At 38.7% G+C, this 16,360-nt stretch overlaps 2 protein-coding genes and 1 pseudogene across 2 annotated transcripts; all 3 read left to right on the top strand.

Annotated features, from left to right (window-relative positions):
* The first annotated feature begins 1,504 nt into the window (after positions 1-1,504).
* On the top strand, positions 1,505-3,676 carry LOC108877147 (uncharacterized). Its single transcript, XM_018667104.1, is given in 6 exon segments — positions 1,505-1,559; positions 1,670-1,701; positions 1,703-2,387; positions 2,491-2,616; positions 2,893-2,936; positions 3,310-3,676. Coding segments are annotated over 6 exon segments (1,062 nt in total). The 3' UTR covers positions 3,430-3,676.
* A 2,721-nt stretch (positions 3,677-6,397) lies between these two features.
* LOC108877152 (uncharacterized) lies at positions 6,398-9,647 on the top strand (annotated as a pseudogene).
* Positions 9,648-11,165: 1,518 nt separating this feature from the next.
* On the top strand, positions 11,166-13,138 carry LOC108877151 (uncharacterized). The gene is given in 6 exon segments (XM_018667107.2): positions 11,166-11,397; positions 11,534-11,922; positions 11,925-12,240; positions 12,334-12,459; positions 12,547-12,590; positions 12,723-13,138. Coding segments are annotated over 6 exon segments (1,203 nt in total). The 5' UTR covers positions 11,166-11,189; the 3' UTR covers positions 12,843-13,138.
* Positions 13,139-16,360: the final 3,222 nt, after the last annotated feature.

Raw genomic sequence — 16,360 nt, forward strand, 5'->3', positions numbered from 1 at the left:
TGTTTGTGGTTATGCACTCAAAGGCATATAAAACTCTCAGCAACACTACTTCAGACTCAGTCAGAAACAGATCCGACTCCCTCAAGGTGTGGTAGCATGCTGACAAACAGCAAAGCCAGCCCTCTTGCAGCAGGGTGGCAACGAGACCCGCCAACATACGATTTATAAAATATACATATTGAATGCAGCACAAACACATCAGGTCAGAGAATGAGCACCCGCTCTAGGTGTTGTAGTAAGGTCTGCTATTCTTTGCACGTTGTTTACTGTAAATGTGTTGATTGTGCACCACAAACCCGGAGATGTGACAATCTTTATTTAGCCTCTGTGTGGTCGGCAGTGAAAAGACCTTCTGCTGTCTTTGTCTGTGTGGTTTCAAACAGGAAACTTCTGCAGTGTTTTCATGCACACCTGCCACACAGTATAACTCTGATGCCCAGGCCATCTCAAGTAAACAGCAATGAATAATACTAACTAATATAACTAACTAATACAAGTTGCTCTGATCAATCAGTATCGTACTACAAAACTAAAAGTTTGTTAAGATAAAATATAAACCCCTAATCCCGTTTGCCATTTCAAATGCTGGGCAAGACAAGTAAACCTATACAGAAACCAACAGGACCAGCCCTGCTTGGGGAGTGACATGTTCACTGAGGTATTAGCTTTAGAACCCAGTAGTTCTAGCTGTCATTGACATTTGTCTGTCAGTCAGTGGCCATGAGTACAGTGCATAAGACTTGGGAAGGGGCAGATGAAGCAATAAGTTACCAGCAACATTAGCCACATCTGCTAATAATACCCACTGCAAATAAAATATTATTTAGTTTGCTGATATAATATGGGAATAATGTTAAGTTACAGCAACACACCACCATCCTCTTCATATTCGCATTGTGGAAACAAAATCACACACGTCTAACACTCCACAGCAAAAATCACTACAGCAAATGTTGCAATAATAGATTTTTGGATATTATTATAATACACAGCACCCAATTCTAATATATGCAAGGTCAAAAATCAGCTAAAGGTCCCTTTAACATGCTCATTAGTTGCATGCTATCAGACAGTATGCAGCCAATCGGCAGGTCCAGTGGAATTTTGACACTGGTGATTAAAAAAAAAAAAAAAATCAAATAAGAGTTAGAGCATCACCAGAGAATGTATACTAAATGTTAAATACCCTATTGGATTAAGTAAGTAATGATACATTACAAAACATTAACTAGAGAAAGAGACAAAGACAGACAATTGAGTCTTCCCAACATTCCTAGAGAGTGAACATTAAAGAGCTGGTGGCGTGTATGGAACCAAAGTTCAGTTTGAACTGCCAGATCTTTCTTTATACAGTGCATTCAATGCAGCACTGAACATGTGATCATTGTTTCCACATCAGGATAATAGGGTGTTACTTCTCGTTAGCCAATCAAATGCAGTCTTCTCTCTCAAGAGTGGAGAACGCCTAGAGATTCTGTTCATTCAACGTGACATTTTGAACACAATGACACCACTGAAGTTTGCTTTTTATCTGACTTATCTGTTCTTAGGGAGTTCAGGTAAGTCGTCTATTGTAAATACATTTGTTTAAAGTAGTTTAATATTTGATATGATTGCAGATGTAATCATTATTATCGTCTCAAACTTTGAACATCTCTTTTTTCTTCAGCTCAGACGACGAATCTGAAATCATCTGTATCATGTCCGTCAAGACAGTGGGTTTTTTCAGGCTAATACTGGGGAAAACATGACTTTGCAGTGTTTCTATGAAGGTGATGCTGTGATGTTTTACTGGTATAAACAAACTTTAGGACAGAAACCAAGGCTCATTTCTACCTTCTATAAACATGATGAAAGTGGCACCTTTCGTAACGAATTCATGAACAATCCTCGTTTCACACTAAAAACAGGAAACGGTAATAATCACTTGACAATCTCGGATTTGCAAATTTCAGATTCAGCCACTTACTACTGCATAGGTTGCTATGCTTATGATTTTGAATTTGTAGAGGGCGCTACCATCAGTGTAAATGGTTCAGGTTTGAACATCCAGGCTTTGGTCCATCAGTCAGAATCTGAGACCATCCAGCCAGGAGGCTCTGAGACTCTCAACTGTACAGTACACACTGGGACCTGTGATGGAGAACACAGTTTTTACTGGTTCAAAAACTCAAACTCTCAAAAAAAAGAATCTAATGCAGGACTTATTTACACCCATGGAGACAGAAATGATCAGTGTGAGAGGAAACCTAACACACAAACACACACCTGTGTCTACAACTTGCCAATGAAGAATCTGAATCTTTCTCATGCTGGGACCTACTACTGTGCTGTTGCCTCATGTGGACACATACTGTTTGGAAACGAGAAAAAGCTGGGCTTGAAGAGTAAGTAACAATATAGCAGTGTTTTCATATATACTGTGGTTAGGATCCCTACTTACTCTACATTCTAAAGCTCTGTAATGTCTCTTATCCTGTGTTTCTGCAGATAAGCAAGACTCTCTTAACCTGGTGTATTTCTTAAGTGGAGCTTTGGCATTCACCACCATCCTGGCTGTTTTACTGACATATGCAGCATATACCATGAAAAACAGGAACAGCTGTCCATGTACAGGTAAGCTAACTGTCCATTATTGCTTTTGATAATGTGTATTTATAGACTTAATATTGGAGATAAAACCATTTGAAGTTAATATACTACAACAACCAAATCAAGACAAGAGTGTCACAAATAAATTCCACCATTTTAATTACATCCATATATAATGGAAATATATTTTTATTCCGTAAATAAAGTGTGCTGTGGTTCCTTTTCCATCACGTTTAAATTGTATATTAAAATCAAAAGCCGTTAAAAGAATCTGTCTTTCTTGTCTTATTTCATAACCAGACTCTCAAGTAAGATCTTCACTTGCCTCAACTCCAAATACAGAGGTGAGTATTTATGTATCATAGTATCATAACAAAGTATAGGGGACAAATGCAAAAAAGCAACACCCATGTAAAATAATGCAGTTCAGAACAATAGATGTGAAATACATACTACATCAGTGGGTGTTAGGTCTTTTCCACTACAGCAACTCACCAACCCATAATCTGGACCTTACCAAAAACTGAACTTTATATGAGTACGCAAATATGACACATGTTTAGTTACGGGTTATTATGTTCCTGTAGTGGAAACAGCCTGTGTAAAGCACAAAGATACTGTCAGTGTGAAATATATTGTACAAGTGTCGCTATCATTCTGTTCAATAACTGTGCGTAACTGTGGTAATTAAATATTAAAGTGATGTTTTATTACCAGGGTTACCAAGATTCAGACAACCTCCATTATGCTGCCTTGAGGAAACATAAGGTCAACAGGTCAACGAAACACAGGGACAACACACAAAGTGAATGTGTGTACTCCACTGTAAGGCAGTAAAGCTGGATGTATGTCATTTGTACTCTGTTCCTGTATGAGAGAAAGTGATTTTCTAATGTCTACCAAGCTTGATGATGCAATTATTTTTAAGTGGGAGCATGGTTATCAGATTTTACCAGTGTATAATGAATGCAATGCTTGGTCTTGGAATAAACTGATAAAACAAGTGCTTTCAGCAGCCAGGTTTCTTCAACACGGTGTGATCTATGTTGTCAGAAGCGCTATTTTTAGTCCATGCTAGCTAGTCGCTCAAATGGTGGTCTGTCTGTCAGATGGTCCACCACTTAGGTCCAACATCCACTTACAAGACTGGCACAAAATATGATTTGGGTATTCATGGTCCCCAGATGATGAATCCTACTGAGTTTGGTGGTCCCCTAACTTTTCATCTAGCATCATAATCAGGTCAAAATCATACCTATGTTAATTTTGCACTACCTCATTTTACAAAGACAAAATATGCACCATTTCCTAAATATAAGTAAAGAAATCTTGACACTAGAACAGTGGGTACACTGAACTGATGTGATGTCTCTATCCCCATGTTTCTCTCTTCACCAGACAAACATACACCTCTGGCCATTTGCTCCCATGTTGAAACTAGAGATGAGATTTTTTTAATAAGAGAGAAAGCGGAAGAAAGAGTTAGAGGGAATGTACAAGAGAGTGTGGGATTGCAAGACACCCACACTTACTAGAAAGTGAAACTTGGTGTTATTGCTTCCTTCTTATTAGTTACTAAATCAAAGGCAAATAAAACTGTCAGCAAAAGTACAGTAGCTAACATGCTGACATTTCATGAACTACACATTCAGAAAGAGAAGATGGAAATAATCAGTAAGACAACCACAACTTAAAGCATGTTTGATACAGATACAAGTCTTTCCAGACACAGCTGCATGCTCAGAGAGAGCAGGGCTGGCCCTCCCCTAGCAGAGCAGCAACAAGGCCCGCCCACAAATGCTGAACATGGCGGGAACCAGTCTGTCAAATCATGAATGCCTACCTCAAGTGTACTGACAAATGCCTTTCCCAAATGCCTCTACAAATTGTTTATTGTTACACATTGTACACAACAGTCTCAGGGTGTGAGGATCTTTTTTTAACCTCTGTGTGGTTGATAGTCACAACAGTAAAAGATTAGCTCTTTGGTCATGTACTTTTCTCGGACCCTCTGTTCTTGTTGTCTTTGTGGTCTCAAACAGGAAATCTCTGGGGTGTTTAATGCACGCCTACCACACAGTATAACTCTGGTACCCAGACTATTCTAGTAGATAACATTGATATATTGGTGTCAAATAGCTAAAACAGGGTAAGACAGAATAATAACTGGTGATATATACATAACAACATTGTAACATCATGTATATGCACTCAGTCATTATATCGGTTTTGTCTAAATCATGTAGTGTACAGTGTAACTATTACCAAAACTCCCCAAGACCAGCCTTGTTTAGGGACTGGCAGCTTGATGTTAGTCTAAGTTTAATTTCACATTGTGTTGATACTGTTGTATCAACCAAACAGTGGCCATAGTATGGGTGTATATCTCAACAACTATTGAATGGACTGGCACAAAATCTAGTACAGACATCTGTGGTTTCCATACAATGAATCTCAATGACTTTGGTGATCTTATGTCTCTTCGTCTAGTGCCAGCATGAGGTTGACATCTGTAGTGTCTTGACAAGTATTCGGTGGATTGCCATGAAACCTTGTACGCACATTCAACTTCCCCACAGGATGAATTTTAGTACCTTTTGGCAGTCCTTTAATCTTTCCTTTAGCACCATTGTTGGGCCAACTTTCCACTAGCTGGTCAGATTTTTACTTTGTCCAATACTTTTATTCCCACATACCTGCAAAAGTAATGCCGTTCTCACCCATAGACTGATAATTGGAAGGTTGAAAATCAGCAATATGCCCCTTTAATGCTCCATTAATATGAAACACCTCAACAAAGAGGCCAAAACTGATGGGTGGGGTCCATTGTATGGTAAATGCAAATGCTCATGCTTTTTAAAATAAGAATTTATGAGTGAAGATGTCAACTGGTATAATACCCTCTTTTAAGTAGAAATATTTATAATAATTATTTATAATTAAAAAAATGTGCTGGTTGCATCTTTCAGTATAGCCAACTTATATCATTTACCGTCATCGCTGTTGTGGTGAAGGTGGTGTGAAGTAGTGAAGAGTTTTCCACTGGTGGAAACTGGGGTCATAGCAGAGCTTTAAGATAGGAAGACTGACCTCTTGCGTGAAATATATGATCTGTTTCAAATGCAAACTATTTGCTTTGACGAATAAAGTGTGAGAGATGTTTCTCCATGTGAAGCGGTTGATTTTTTTGGGGACAGGACAAGAAACAGGCTGTATTTTTCACTGAATCGATACATTGTAAAGTGGAAAGGATGGGCAGACAGAAAGCTTGACTAAGTTGTTCTAGATGTCTCCTGCTCCCCAACATTTGCTAAGATCCTATCTACCCTTTCATTATATACAAATAAGAGGCTTGTTTTACTATCAAAAAATCATTTTGTGGTATATAAAAGAAATCTTCACTCACACAATGAAATTTCAGGTCAAGTGTGTCACTTGTGTCACATAATTCTATACCTATCTGTTAGGATAAGTCTGGTTAAACATCTTACTGTTTACTACTGATGATATCAATGAACTAACACTATGAAATTTCTCTAAATGACTAAAACTGGACTCCACTTTAGCAAGTTGCCCCTGTTTTCAGTGATTTTAAACATCGGGCTTAGAGGTTATATCATGGTTCAGGTAACTCTGTCAATGTGTCTTTACTCAAGAACCAAAACTGACAATGGAGGGGGCAATGAACATGTGCTCACTGTTTCCAAAATAGGACATTCAGTGTCACCACTCGTTGGCCAATCAAATACAGTCCTCTCTCTAAGATTAGAGAACGTACAGAGGTTCTCTACATTCATCAAGACATTTTGATCACGATGACATCTCTGAGGTTTGCTTTATATCTGACTTGTCTGTTCTTGTGGAGAATAGGTAAGTTGGGACTTTTGTGGATAGATTCACATCCTTAGAAATGTTTGTCAATTGTTGACATGCTTAACTTAAATTTTTCATGCAATCATAAAAATAAACTTACAGTATGGAATGGCATTAACTGTGTATTTTCTTGATCTGTATTCTCTTCAGGCTTGGCAACTGATCTTAAATTGTCCACATCAGTGCATCAAGAGAGTCGTTTTATATCAGCTAATGTTGGAGACAATGTGACTTTGAAATGCTTCTATAAAGGTGATGTTGCAGCTATGTTTTACTGGTATAAGCAAACTCTGGGACAGAAACCAAGGCTTGTGTCTTCCTATTATAAACATGATAAACATGGTACTTTTACTGAGGAATTCAAAAACAATACACGGTTCTCACTGGACACTAAGGACGGTAAGAACCACCTGACAATCTCCGAATTTACGCATTTCAGACTCAGCTACTTACTACTGCATAAGCTGCTATGCATACAAGTTTGAATTTGGGGAAGGTGCTACCCTCAGTGTAAAGGGTTCAGGTTTGAACATCCAGCTTTGGTCCATCAGTCAGAATCTGAGACCATCCAGTCAGGAGGCTCTGTGACTCTCAACTGTATAGTACACACTGGACCTGTGATGGAGAACACAGTGTTTACTGGTTCAAAAGCTCTGAAGAATCTCATCCAGGACTCATTTACACCCATGGAGACAGGAATGATCAGTGTGAGAGGAAACCCAACACACAAACACACACCTGTATCTACAATTTGCCAATGGAAAGTCTTTCTCATGCTGGGACCTACTACTGTGCTGTTGCCTCATGTGGACACATACTGTTTGGAAATGGGACCAAGCTGGACTTAGCAGGTAAGTACCATAAAAGTCAAGCATAGAGTTACTTTTACATGAGCACAAAAAACAATAGCTAAACAGTGTGTAATGTCTTCTGATGTTTACCTCTCTGCAGGTGAGGTGAAGTCTCTTGACTCTCGTGTATATTTCTTGAGTGGAGCTTTGGCATTCACCACCATCCTGAGTGTTTTATTGGTTTTCTCATTGTACACGATGAACAAGAGAAACAGCTGCCAATGCACAGGTAACTAACAGGTAAAACTATTTTACAGGTTATTTTCACTGAATATGATTCTTAATTTTTTCTTCTGTTTCACATCAGAGTCTCAAGCAAGATTTTCAGTTCCCTCCACGGCTAATGCAGAGGTGAATATTTTCTATTTAAATTATCTGTTAGATAACCATAGAGGTATGTTGTCATATACAATGTATCTCTTTCATGTACCAAATTCTGATTTTTATTTTTATTTTTCTTAACCAGGGTTACCAAGATGCAGATCACCTCCATTATGCTGCTTTAAGGCATCACAGGGTCAATCGAACAAGAAGGCAGAAGGATGACACCTCGAGTCAATGTGTGTACTCCACTATTAGGCAGTAGAACTGTTTTGTACCTTGTTTCTATATAAGGGGTAATTTCCTTAACATCTATTTTGAGACATAATGTAAATTTTCTTAAGCAGTTAAACATGAGTTATGATGAATGATAATGAATGTAAAAGTCTTGGGTTGCAGTACACTATGTGAATGTGAGTACGGCTATATGAGGTGTGTTTTGTTATGTGTAGACAAAGGTGCCATGTTTCCACTCTCACTTTAGCCACTGTATCAGTTTCTCAGTGCTGTTCTGCTGGAAACCCAAATGTACTACATATATATGCTAAAGAGTTATAGAAACAAGCCACATATTAGTTTTGTAGTTTGATGGCACAAGAACTACAACATCCAATCATCTGTGAAATCTGGGAAATATGTGATATATTTATGTTTGCTGTAAATGTTGTTACAAACCCAGTGATGAAAGAATCTTTTTATAGCCTCCTTTGTGGTCTGTAGTCAAAAGATGAGATCGTTGTGTGCTTTGCTAGGGGAAGGTCATATGCATATTCACAGACTTCTGCTCTCTTTGTTTTTGTGTCAGTGCGGTTTCAAGAAGGATGTCTACACAGTGTTACTTTGTGTTCTACCAAAGCAACTATCTATTTCTAATCCTTGAATTTGTTGAATAGATAACTAAAAAATAAGTATGTATATATATAAACTGTAGACTTTTTTTCAATTAAACCCCTATATTTAAACAGCCAGATTCCTCCTTCTTGTATTACAAGCAAAATACAGTGATGGAAATAACTTTTGAACTGTTTTATTGTTTATTGTTTGATTGAGAAAAATTTGTGGTATATGAACTATGTATATCCTCTGCATGTCATGTCAGAAAGCTAAAAGAGCAGGAAAGGTTATAGCATTAGTACTGTGGTAATATGATGCTTACTGTGGGACTGAAGTCCTTAACGGTGCTATATGTAAGTTTTTTGTTAGCACTTCATGTCACCCATATGTTAACATTAATGGCTGTTTACTGGCTAGTATAGAAAAAAATGTTGTGAATATAGCATCAAACTTCATTCTTTTACTTGACAGGAAAATCAGAGAGAGACACCAATGTTAACTCTTGTTTTGCTTCTACTTCTGTCACCTCTTTGAATGAATGTGTGGTGGTGCCTCAGCCATCAAGTTAGAATATGCCCTATGTGCAGTGCTTCTTATTCATCCTGTTATGTTGGACTGAGGGCAGACTGTACTCTACAGAGACTCACTTTCGTAAATGGTATTGTAAGACAATGATGGTTAGCATGCTAACTTCAGTAGAAGGAAAAAAGTGATATAAATGGAAGCAAAACAAGAGATAACACTGAGGTTGCTTTTCATCGGTAGAGACAGCTTTTGGCAAGTAAAGGAGTGAACGATGATGCTGAACTAGCAACATTTCTTCTGGACAACTGTTGACAACATTGACTACAAAGCAATGCTGCAAACTTTACTAACACCTTTAAAGACATCATCACTTTTTCTTATTCTATCTTAAGCAATACTGACCAACCACCATCTCAAACAAGCAACAACCACACTATAGAGCCTGTCCTGCAGACATCTAGATAGAGCTTCCAGAAACACTACCTTCATGTTAGGTGTGTGCTCCACTGAACACACCTGGACATGTTTACAGGTGTGAAGTCAGTGGGGGATTGTGTCCTTGTTGGTGCACTACCTCCTGGTGCATGGCATGTCAGTGAAAGCAGCTGGTACGTCCATGTGTATCAAAGGAGGCACAGGATGGGATAACTCCAAGAATAAATAAAGAGATAAACAAAGTGAATAGTTGCCTCCAGTGCTGCTTATTTACACATTCTAATTTACCATTAGATACAGAACTCAAGACATCCTGGTTTAACAAGCAGTTAGCCTACATATTGCGACTATTTCCTGAACAGGGCTATACTATTGCTGGAATCAATATACAGAAATGAAACTGACATCAATCTTTTCATCTGCAAACTGAATAAGACAGAAAACAAGAGGATCTCCACAAGAGTCTGAGAAGTCCTGCATGAATTCCTAAAAATGCAGGAGGTTAAGTTCAAGTGATTTTTTATTGTAGTATGGTCAAACCAGGCTAGCTGATCAGCTCTTAGTAGGTACTGGAATAATAATGTCATAGAACAGGGGCAGAGTAATCACGCTTTGCAACCTTAGTGTAAGGGTGGGTGCGATTTATAAAACTAGGGTGAACACAGAAATTAAGTAGTCATTCTACGAAGACCTGTTAACTATGCTGGCATTTTGCTGTATACTTCTTAATGAAGTGGTCTTTGTGGTTTTCAGCAGAATGCAGACATGTTTGTACTCTTAGAAGGAATTCAGACCAAAAAGAGCCCCGCATTAAAATAGGGCAGAGTGTTGCATTTGTGGCATTGTGTAACACTGAAATACTACCCAGGAAGTCAAGATGGTTTAAAGGTTTATATATGGCGGCCCCAAGAGATAAGCACACTGACGTTTAAGACACGTCAGTGTGCACAAGGACACATGTAAATAGACAAAACACAAGCAAACTAAGAAAACATCTTAACCAATGAGATGGCATTCCTAGAAATGTTGCAAAGTGAGAACGCGCAATCAAATGCAAAAACCCCTGCAGGTAGCACAGAATATGGGCATGAGGTTCAAAGCAGCTGTTTGCAGGGACACTAAAATGTGATGAACACACATGGATATCTGCTGTTAATCCTGCACTTACAAGCAGAAAGTTGCTTTGTGTTCAACTGCATGAAGATTTAAAGGTCCATAGTATGCAGCAGTGAGCATTAGACACTGACTTGTCGCTTGTTCTCTTGCACTGAAAATTATTTGTTGTATATTTTTTATGCTAGAAAACTGTTTTGAGTGGAAAAATGCCAAAGCTGAAAAATAAAACTCAAGATTTGTACCATAATATGTAATGTAATTTTCTTTGTTAGAACTGATTTAATAAAATTGGTATTGAAAAAAGTATTGTTCAGGAACCAGTATCAAAGTCAAGGTATCTGTACCAGTATCGAAAATTTTAGGAGCGATATCCAGCCCTAGCAATGGATGAACTGCACAAAATCATAGGGACTGGAGATTGTTCCTTGTTAGGTGATAAATGCTGTCTTGCAAATTTGTTGCCATGCTGTGTTACTGGCAGGATGTTGCTAAATTATCATGCCTGCATGTAGTCATAATTCCATTGTCAAAAGCAGAGCAACCATGAACTCTTCTTTTCTCTGCTGTGCATATCAAGGTCCTTCATTTTTCAGTGACTTCAGAGGTGAGAAGAGTCTTTAAGTGCTTCAGATATCTCTCACCATGTGCTTCTTCTTATGGAAAAAAATTGACATCATTGGTAGCAGTGAACATGTGATCAGTTTTGTCTTTGTTGCCCAATCAGCACAAGTCTTATCTCTGAAGAGTGGAGAATGTAACGGGGTCTGTGTCATTCAACACGACAATTTCAACATGATGACATCTCCAAAGTTTTTTTTCTGTCTGACTTGTTTGTTCTTAGGAAAACTGGGTGAGTTGTGCTTTTTTTTAAACCAATTTGTTATAGTGTTTAGTCAGTTCTAACAGGGTTTCTTTCTCTGATTACGAACAAAGTTCTGTCGCATAAAATTAATTACAAATTTGCTTTTTCTTCTATTTCACTTCAGCTCTGATGAGCAATTTCATCCAGTCCACAACTGTTCGTCAAGACACTGCATTTATATCAGCTAATGTTGGAGACAACTTGACTTTGAGATGTTTCTATGACAGTGATGCTGCAAAGTATTACTGGTATAAACAAACACTCGGACAGAAGCTACAACCTATCTCTAATACCTATAAGTTTGATAAAAGTGGCAATTTTCATGATGAATTCAAGGACAATCCACGCTTCACACTGGAAACCAATGCTGGTATGAATCACCTAAAAATCTCAGATGTACAACCTTCAGACTCAGCCACTTACTACTGTGCAAGAGGTTATTCATTTATGTTTGAATTTGCGGAAGGAACTATTGTCAGTGTAAAGGAATCAGGCTTGAACATTCACGGCTTTGGGTCCATCAGTCAGAATCTGAGACCATCCAGCCAGGAGGCTCTGTGACTCTCAACTGTACAGTACACACTGAGACCTGTGATGGAGAACACAGTGTTTACTGGTTCAAAAGCTCTGAAGAATCTCATCCAGGACTCATTTACACCCATGGAGACAGGAATGATCAGTGTGAGAGGAAACCCAACACACAAACACACACCTGTATCTACAACTTGTCGCTAAAAAATCTGAATCTTTCTCATGCTGGGACCTACTACTGTGCTGTTGCCTCATGTGGACACATACTGTTTGGAAACGGGACCAAAGTGGACATTGAGGGTAAGTCACTTTCTACCAGAGGTAGTCTCATTTGAAAAATAGTTATTTCCTAGCAAATTCTAGATAAAAGTTCTATAATTTCCTCCACTGCAGATGAGGTGGACTCTCTCATCTTGGTGTATTTCCTGAGTGGAGGTGTGACATTCACCACAATCCTGAGTGTTTTACTAGCTTTCTCAATATACAAGATAAACAAGAGAAACAACTGCAAATGCTCAGGTATCCAATACTTTTTTATGTCAGGCAGCTCATATTCAGTGAATATGGCTTTTGAATAAACAATCTTTTTCTTTGTTTCACAACCAGAGTCTCATGCAAGATCATCATCTCCCTCCACAACAGCTGCAGATGTAAATATGATCTCTTTAGTTTAACTATTACATTTACATTCAGTGACCATTTATTAGTACAAATAAATAATTCTCTTGTGTGCCTTAATTAGGAACTAAATCCTGTTCCATTTCTGCATATTTTGTTACCAGGGTTCCCAAGACGCAGACCACCTACATTATGCTGCTTTAAGTGTTAACCTGCCCAACAGATCAAGAAGACAGAGAAACAACACCAATAATGACTGTGTGTACTCCAGTGTTAAGCAGTAGAGCTGTTTTTGTCTTTGATATTAATATGAGATTCCTCAATTTCTCTTGGGTCGAGCACCATGTATTTATATGCAGATTTTGTGTGATTAATTTTAAAACAAACCATGTGATGTAACTGACATACTTTGATGTAAAGAGAATATATGTATTAGACAACATGCATGTGTAAGCTAACAGTGAAATTGTTGATTTGAACTGTGATATGGAACACAGTACATGAGAGATTTGGTCATACCAAATTGGGAAGAAAATTGAGGAATCGCCGATAAGTAATAAATAAATACATCTACACCTCAGATCTCCTCCCACTGTGACTTAAATCGTGTATCACACAACCAACAAGCCTAAATAAAACCAAGTACAACAGAGGAAAGGAGCAAGAAATCCATTATGGAGAGTAAAGGTTCTTTCAGATCTACCCTGTTTGGTCCAGATGCACAAACTTTTTGATCCGAACCATGATACCACGTTAGCAGACACTCACCTGTCCATAAACTAATCAATGTCAAGTATAGGGAGATGCAGCACATGTAGGTGATGGCAGGATGTGGATGTGTCATGCAAAGTTCATTAGTGTGCTCACTAGATTGTGATGTAGAACAAAAAACTGGATCAACTCAAACAACCTAGGTGTTCTTTTGATACCAAAACAGGAATGCCACAAGAAAAGTTCCTTCTGATTTTCAAAACTTGAATTCAGTGTCTAAGTCAGATGGCTTTGTACACACTTTTCAAATCTTAAACTGTTTTTAACAATGTGGGAGAATGCAGTTATAATCATAGATGTAACCAATTTGTAATTCAACACGTAATTCAGTCAAGACGCAGGACCACGCCCTTGGTGTTTCCACTGAACAACTTAGGAGTAGTGATTCCAGGGACTTAGGATTGCACAGAAACTTGCTTCATCAAACATGACCTCAGAGCTAAATAAACATGGAGACAAACTGTTGTCATCAACTAATTGTACTTGTGTTTGCACTGAAAAACAATTTGAGGTTCAGTATCTCGCCCAAGAATGCTTTGGCACATGGACTGGAGGAGCAGGGGATTGAACCACTGACTTTCCGATTAGTGGCCACCCTGCTCTACCTCCTGAGCCATAGCTGCCTCCTGTACCACATATAACATTAGACCTAACATTTACATGCTAAACGTTTGCAACTGCTTTACAGTAGCATTAATATTTTAGCTTACTTGTTACATCCAAAGGCAAGGCAATTTCTGTTTTGTCCTTCCTTTCAACTGTCCACCTGACTCAGGAGACAAACCTCCTGTTTGGGCTGTTGGCAGCCGTGTTTCTGTTCTACACTTGGGCAGATAATCTGTTCAGACCAGCCTCAAGTCTGGAATGCCCCCACAATTGTCAGGAGGGGTGAAATGGACCCAAAATCTGTCCAATTATCCTCTAGTGTGGGGCCAACATGTGGCAGCACATGCTAAAGGCTAAGCAGTCCAAACTGTTGAAATCATTTCAAAAAAAGATATGAGGCTCTACTCATTCACTATGTCTCTGACTTACAATGAAACCTGACCTTCACAAGACTTCTAACCTCTGAGACCTTCTTGACCAGGCCTGACACACACTGATTATTAGACTCCTTGTAAAGAAGGTTTGTGTCTACAAATATGACTTAAATAAGACTTGTCTTGCTGCTGATTGAGGACTAACAGGATGATGGTTGTGTGCACAGTGACGACCTATCAGGTCTCAGTGGGCTGTATTACTGAAATACTTATGCTGACAAGCAGGATGGAGTACACATACTTTGCTCACTATGAAGGCTTAACAATAATTTTGCTTGGCAAGATTTTTCCATTTGGCACTGCTCCTACTATGACCACAGACAAGAAATGAGGTTGTTGATGCACTGAACATTTTTGACCTTTACCCTTCATGCTTTTTGCATCTGTGTCAGCACAGCAACTACTGTGGTTTTCAGCAGGCTGTAGAGTGGTTACACTCTCACATGCACACAATGAACTTCAATCATCATTCAATCAAAACTGAGCAAAATCATATGCTGATGCTGCCACCACTGGTATTTAGCTTCTGCCACAACACCAGTATAGACAGAGGTGAGTGCAGTTTTATTTCTGTTGCCCAAATACCAACATCTCTTTACAGGCACAATTTTTCTACTTAATCAGAGTGACATTAAATTAGGTACTTTAAATTATTAAACTAAATTTACTGTAAAAAGTTGCCTCTTCAAAACGACACAGTACAGTCTTCAGAAAAGAGAGGCTTGCCTGAACTCCACCCACAGACACAGCATTTACAGTGTAATACTGGAAACCCAGTGACCTATGATGTAATCTTATAATCAAAACCTGTACCCTTGATATTTGAGCTCAACAGCCTAACACATAAACCCTTCTCATCAGTGCATCTTCAGAAGCTCCGCCCCCCCCCCCCCCCCCCCCCATATTTATGGACATGCATTGCCAAGACAACAACACTAAGAACTAACTGGCCAAAAGAGAAATACAGCAGAATCCAGATAATCTTATACAACATGGAAGTCAATGTTCTTTCTCAAGCAACAAACATTAGAAAACATCATCATAAGACATGCACACAAACACAGCATCTAAAACACATTAATTCATTCATTCATTATCTATACCGCTTACCCATTAAGGGTCATGGGGGTGCTGGAGCCTATCCCAGGTGACATTGGGTGAGAGGCGGGGTACACCCTGGACAGGTTGCCAGTCTATCGCAGGGCCATCTAAAACACAATGGAGAAAACTAATGAGAGATGTTTTTACAAAAGTACAGTGCAAGAAGAGAGAACAATAGGGTTGTAGCTAAGCTAACAAGGAAGGTAACACCTGGCACAACATTTCATACTATGCATTAATCCAAATAATCCCATTGTACTAGCAAAATGGTGTTATTAGGTTTTTGTGGCATTGTACCAAGATACAGATCAAATAACAAGACAGCAAGTAATGTAACATTAACTCGGTTACAGATTTGCAACATGTTGCTGCAGTTGCTGCTGCGAAGTTAACATGCAGAGACGATGAGAAGGTTTCTCATAGTCAGCACACCAGCTCCAAACAGCAATACGCTATCGTCACACTAGCAACATATCTCGGCAAACTAGAGAGTAAGCTGAATGTTTGTGGGCAGGTAATTTAACATTACCAGACACACAGATGTGGCACAGGTATCTGTTTGCTAACTAGCCAGTTGGGTTTACCAACCATTAGCAAACAGTACAGACATTGATGTTAACTCACTCTTGCCTGATCATAGCACTTCTTTATCAATTTTTGTGCTTCTGACCTTTGCCTCCTAGGCATTTTCTCAGCCATCTTTGGATTACAACCACTGACTATAACTGATACTAAATGATTACACATTAATGCTGGATGCTCAGTAAGGTTTGGGAATTTATTTTGTATTTTGTGAGTTCTCTGTTCATTTGTTTCAACTCACACAGACTTTGCATGTTCTTTCTGTCTCTTATTAGAAACATGACTCTCCCGCTACATGTCTTCCTTCC

Source organism: Lates calcarifer, unplaced genomic scaffold (assembly GCF_001640805.2).
Source record: "Lates calcarifer isolate ASB-BC8 unplaced genomic scaffold, TLL_Latcal_v3 _unitig_5844_quiver_765, whole genome shotgun sequence".
In the NCBI taxonomy this organism is placed as follows: domain Eukaryota; kingdom Metazoa; phylum Chordata; class Actinopteri; family Centropomidae; genus Lates; species Lates calcarifer.